The following is a 5,649-nucleotide window of genomic DNA, read 5'->3' on the forward strand; positions in this document are numbered from 1 at the left end:
AGCAGGAACACTCGAAACAGGAATAGACAATATATCTCGGGCCATCTTCGAAAGAGTTGGGTACTTCAGTTTGTTTAGCTTCCACCAACCCAATACGTCAAACTCTGGTACACGCGGCAACAGTGACTCTTCCAGGTACTGGTCCAATTCAGATTTTGTCTGTTGGCTACTAGTTTCCATGATGTAGACATCAAAATCTGTTAATCCATTATCTGATAACAGAGTTCTTCCTGGTGAACCCTCACTCTTCACATTTCCTTCTTCTGCATAAGCAGGTGTCAGTGGTAGGGGAAGGGCCACATACTCATTGAACAACTCATGTACTCCATCTTCAACAATCTTGACATATTCATGAGCATCATCACCATAGATTTTTGTGAAGCTAAATTCTACAAGCTTCATCTTGAAACGAGGATCCATAACAACTGCAATTGCCAAAACAAGACTACAATCTCTCCAGTACTTGTCAATCTTTTCTTGCATGGGCTTAGTAAGGTTGCTAATAAAGGGATCTTCTTCATTTGTAACAGCACGAGCAAGATCCAACTGCAATTTCCAAACTTCATGAAAGAAGGTAATAGCAGTGGGTTGAGTTGTTGTGGTAAGAATGTTTGCTGCATCATAAAGGGGCTTCAAATAAGTGCAGAGGGTCTCAACTACCTTCCAATCTTGCATAGATGGGGTTCGCTTGTAATCTGGATCCGAAGTATCCAAACAAGAAAACACTTCCTTTAGCTCAGATGCTGCTACCAGCATTTGGTATGTTGTATTCCATTGGGTTTGGTCATCAATAAAAAGGCTCCTTTCACTGGGGACCTGAAGTTGCTGCTTGAGCACCACAAATTTTTCCTCATGCAATTCCGAAGTCTTCACATATTTTACACTATCCCTTATTTTTTTCACAATGTCTTGTACAGAGTTCAACAAATCATTGGCAACACTGCTTAAAGTTCTGGCAATGCAACTTCCAACTAGCAACTGACCATTGAGGATAAGTGGATTTTTCGCAGAGAGTAATGATCTGAGGTTTCCAAAGGCAACTTCGCTTAGTGCATGATTACAAGTTAAAGAAAACAGCCTGCCATCCAAATTCCAATCCGAAAGGCAAGCAGATACAGCATGGCTGATAGCAGAGTCAGAATCAGGGTACGGTTCCATGACAACATTGAGAATTCTCCTCTGTAACTTCCAATCACTATCAACAAAATGTCCAGTTATATATACATATCCTACAGATTGACTTGAGGTCCACATGTCCAGTGTCAGACAGAAACGCCCTGGTAATACATCAAAATATTTCTGAAGCTTTTGTTTTTCGCTCAAGTAAGTTGCAACACAGTCTCCTTGGACAGCGTTAAAGGTCACCATATTGAACTGGGGCTGCAGATTTTGAACAAATGCAACAAATCCTGGATGCTCAACCATGTGGAGAGGGTAATCATGCATAATGATCATCCTAGCAATCTCATGGCGGCAGCGATCTTGATCAAAAATTATGTAAGGAGAACCCCCAGATCTATAACGGCGCTTTGGTGTACTGCTAGAATTTCCAGCACCTGTTCCCCTTGCTCGTGGGGTATATGTGTTCAAATTATTTGGATCTTGGCTACGCAGAAGAGCTGCACACGTCCCTTTGGCAATGTGGCGCTTAAGGTGGCTGGTACCAGCAACCTTTGAACCAGTACTATATGCAAAACTTTGATTGCATTGCTTGCAGTATGCTCTTCTACACCCAGCATTAACATTTCCTATGGTAAAGTATTCCCAGACTACAGACTTCTTTTTCCTCCTCTTGTTTGGCTGAGTTTCTGGGGTAGGTTCCTCACAGTTCAGTGGAGTTTCAGCATTTACTATCTCATAGCTGGGTATGTTGTTAGCACTGACAATTCCATAGTGTTCTTGAGAATTAACTAGCTGACTTTCATGCAGAGTTTCATTATTTTCCAGCTCATAGTGATGCAACATTTGGGAATTATCTAGCTGCCCATGGGACAATGTCTCAGAATCAGTTAGCTGGTGGTTGCACAGTCCCTCAGAATGGTCCAGATGATTATTGGGGACTGTATCATACTGAGCAAGGTGATCGTGTGGCATTGGTTTGATGTCTCTGATGTGACTGTCTGCCAGTGGTTCAGAACAAGGCAGTGGATCACAATCGGGAAGTGATTCCGGTTGCGGCAACTGATCTTCAGGAATCATATGGAAATCAGCAAAGTGATGATCATGAGAGTGAGTTTCGGGATGTGAAAGCTGATTGTTAGGATATATTGTGGAAGTGGCCAACTCATTTGCAGGCATGGCTTCAGTCATGACCACATCATTGCTGGTCTGTGATTCATGTATGGTATTCTCATTGTTGTGCTGTGCCTCAGACATGACAACCTCACTGCTGTGCTGAGTTTCAGATAAAGCCACCTCATTGCTGTGCTGCGTTTCAGATAAAGCTACCTCATTGCTGTGCTGCGTTTCGGATCCTACATCCACACCATTACTAGTCTGTAATTCAGAATTAACCACACCATTATTTGGAAGCGCCTCGGAATTGATCGGCAGGTTGCTTGGTAGTGCCTCAGAAACAAACTTCTGGTCATGAGTAGATTCTGAGCTAACAGGCTGACTGTCAGGGGGTGTTTCGGAGTCGGCGGATGGATTGTTGAGTGGTGCCTCAGAATCAACTAGCTGATCGTTGTCTGGGGCCTCAGCATTGCTCAACTGGTCAATGGGTAGTGATTCAAAATTCTCAGGCTTGTTGTTTGGAGGTTCCTCAGTGTTGTCCAACTCATGATTGGATGTCCCTCCATTTGCATCACCACCAGAAGCTTGTAATTCAGATGTAGGATGTCCCTTTTCAGGTTCTGCTGTGGAATCAGAGCGATCCTGGTTTGGCTGAAACTCCAAATTTTCCATATTACTGTCAGACTGATTTTCAGAATTAGCCAGGTCATTGCTAGGCTTAATATCAGGGTTGACTGGTGCATTTTTGATATCAGGGGTCGCTACCACTTTGTCTTCTTCAACAGTTACCATCTTATTCCAATATGTATCTTCCTACTAAACACAGAAAAAACAATTGTTAATTAATGGTGAATTATATAATCAGGAAATATTTTTCAGACGTAGATAAATTATACAGTACTATAGCTATGAAGAAAACCCGAGATCACAAGCACATCAGACATCAACACTACGATGCAAAATATGTTATTAAAACAATAACAAACATATGATACAATGCATTGGACTACATGAATCTGTGACATATTGGAAATCCGGTGTTTTTTATAAGTAGGAAAGAAAATGAATTAAAAACCAAAAAATAAATAAAATGAGAAAATAATAAAAGAGTAATGACCAGTCAAAGTTGCAATAATAAGCATGCATTTCCGTGACATAATTATGGAGTATGAGAGAAGTGAGTGCTAAACTTGAATGAAAATTTACATCTTTAACAGAATATATCATTCTTAAACACAATTTATGCAAGGTATGAACCCACTCTCGACAAAAAAATATGAACAAACACTTCTACATAAATTGTATCATTTAGAATGAACATAAGCATTCTTGTTTTATTATAGCTATATTTTAAGAATATAAGAGTAAGAGGTAAGACACAGAATAAATAAACAACAAATTATCAAAGCGGTGCTTGCAGACAAGACATTCATATTAGCTCTTTCACTTAACATCTTTACGTTGCTGACACGATTCAAGGCAACCCATAATTTTACAATAGCATCTTTACTCTGTGAAGACAAAGGCCCAAATAGTGGCCATCTTATATCCAAGCCCGTTTCTTTTAATCAAGACATTCAAGTTAACTTAAATGACTACATTCGAAGAGCCCCAGGACTCGTGTACTGTGAAATCGACCACTGTCCATGAACCCAAATAATACACGGGCCCATATATGGGTCGGATCGGCCCAAATTAATAATATAAATAAACATTAATTTAAATGTAATGATAATAATATGAACAGAACAACACACAAGACATTGGTGGAAGACCATAGTAGATTTTCAATCAAGCACTAACCAGCGATCCCACATAGATCATAGTCAAAATATTATATCTTCATTTGAACTGCTAAAAAAAGTTATTAATTTTTTAAAAAATATGAAAAGAAAACGCATTCCAAAATAGATCTAAGAAGTTTCGATGATTAACATATATTGAACAATCATAAAAAAAAATAAATAAAAAAAATAAAAAAGATTCAATGACATGAAACGATGAAGCTGAAGAAAACCCTAAATCATCTTATGACTCCAATGAATCAAAGCTAAAAGAAATACTGGATCGAAAAAAGCAAACAAGATAAAAATAAAACGACTAATTCATGAAAAATATACCATCGCAAAAATAGGTTTCAGATGGAAGAGACTTTAATAAGTTCACGAAAATCGAGAAGTTAGGGTTTCGGATCTACCAATTGAAGAAAGAAACGGTGAAAACGCGGATCCGAATCGGAAACGGGTCACCGGAGTGAGATCTAGGGTTTTGCAGAGGAGAGAGAAATAGAGAGAGGGCTCACCGGAGGGAGAGGGAGATTGGGCCTTGGAACGAACCCGAGAAGCTAATTGGACTTTCGAGTTCGAGTTTAGGATTACTGCTATATCATACTTTTAGTTTGGTTTGGTTTATAAAGATAAGGTAGATTTTTTCTCATTTTTGTTTTTAAAAATACCGCAATTGGACTCTTTAGGTCCATTATTAATTTATTGAATTTTTATTTATTCAATTCTTTTTTATTTATTTTGCCAGCGAAAACGGACCACCTCGGCTTAGCGTGTAGCCCACCCCTAAATGAATAAAAGAATAGTGGTTCTTTTCCTGGAGAAATTTTAGCCCAATCATCAATTGGTATACATTATTTTCTACGCCTTCATCTCAACCATCCTTGGAATTCAATTTGATCCAACTACTTCCTCTTACACAATTAATCTTTGATTCTTCAATTACAATTTTTCCAACTGGGCTTCCTTTTCTTGTTCACCCTTTTTACTGAAGGATTTGATTTATATATTTGTAAATAATATTTGTACAATTAGACTATGTAATTTCTTTACACTAACGATGCATGCATGAAAATTAAATTTAATTTAAAATCATAATTTTTTCGATAATAATTTTATTATTCTTTTATATAATTTTAGTCAACACAATATTACTTGAAATTGACACTTGAAATTTTCGAACTAAAGTTGCATGAAAATTAAATTAAATTTAAAATCATAATTTTTTCGATAATAATTTTATTATTCTTTTATATAATTTTAGTCAACACAATATTACTTGAAATTGACACTTGAAATTTTCGAACTAAAGTTGCATGAAAATTAAATTAAATTTAAAATCATAATTTTTTCGATAATAATTTTATTATTCTTTTATATAATTTTAGTCAACACAATATTATTTGAAATTGACACTTAAAATTTTCGAACTAAAGATGCATGAAAATTTAATTTAATTTAAAATCATGATTTTTTCGATAATAATTTTATTATTTCTTTATATAATTTTAGTCAACACAACGTTACTTGAAATTGACACTTGAAATTTTTGAAATAACAAATGTTTCCTCATTTTGTAATTGGTATAACAACATATGAGATATTGGTCAACTTGTGTTAGCTCTCCAAG

The 5,649-nt window shown here is 36.6% G+C and overlaps 1 protein-coding gene across 1 annotated transcript in view; it reads right to left on the reverse strand.

Annotated features, from left to right (window-relative positions):
* The window catches only part of LOC105852473 (zinc finger BED domain-containing protein DAYSLEEPER), a 5,803-nt gene extending 1,171 nt beyond the window's left edge, over positions 1-4,632 (reverse strand). The window contains exons 1-2 of the mRNA XM_073370850.1: positions 4,356-4,632; positions 5-3,048 (exon numbers count right to left, since the gene is read on the reverse strand). Of these exons, the coding sequence (XP_073226951.1) occupies positions 5-3,048; positions 4,356-4,358 (3,047 nt within the window). The 5' untranslated portion in view covers positions 4,359-4,632. The remainder of the gene's footprint in view (positions 1-4; positions 3,049-4,355) is intronic.
* Positions 4,633-5,649: the final 1,017 nt, after the last annotated feature.

Source organism: Cicer arietinum, chromosome 7, assembly GCF_000331145.2.
Source record: "Cicer arietinum cultivar CDC Frontier isolate Library 1 chromosome 7, Cicar.CDCFrontier_v2.0, whole genome shotgun sequence".
In the NCBI taxonomy this organism is placed as follows: Eukaryota; Viridiplantae; Streptophyta; class Magnoliopsida; order Fabales; family Fabaceae; genus Cicer; species Cicer arietinum.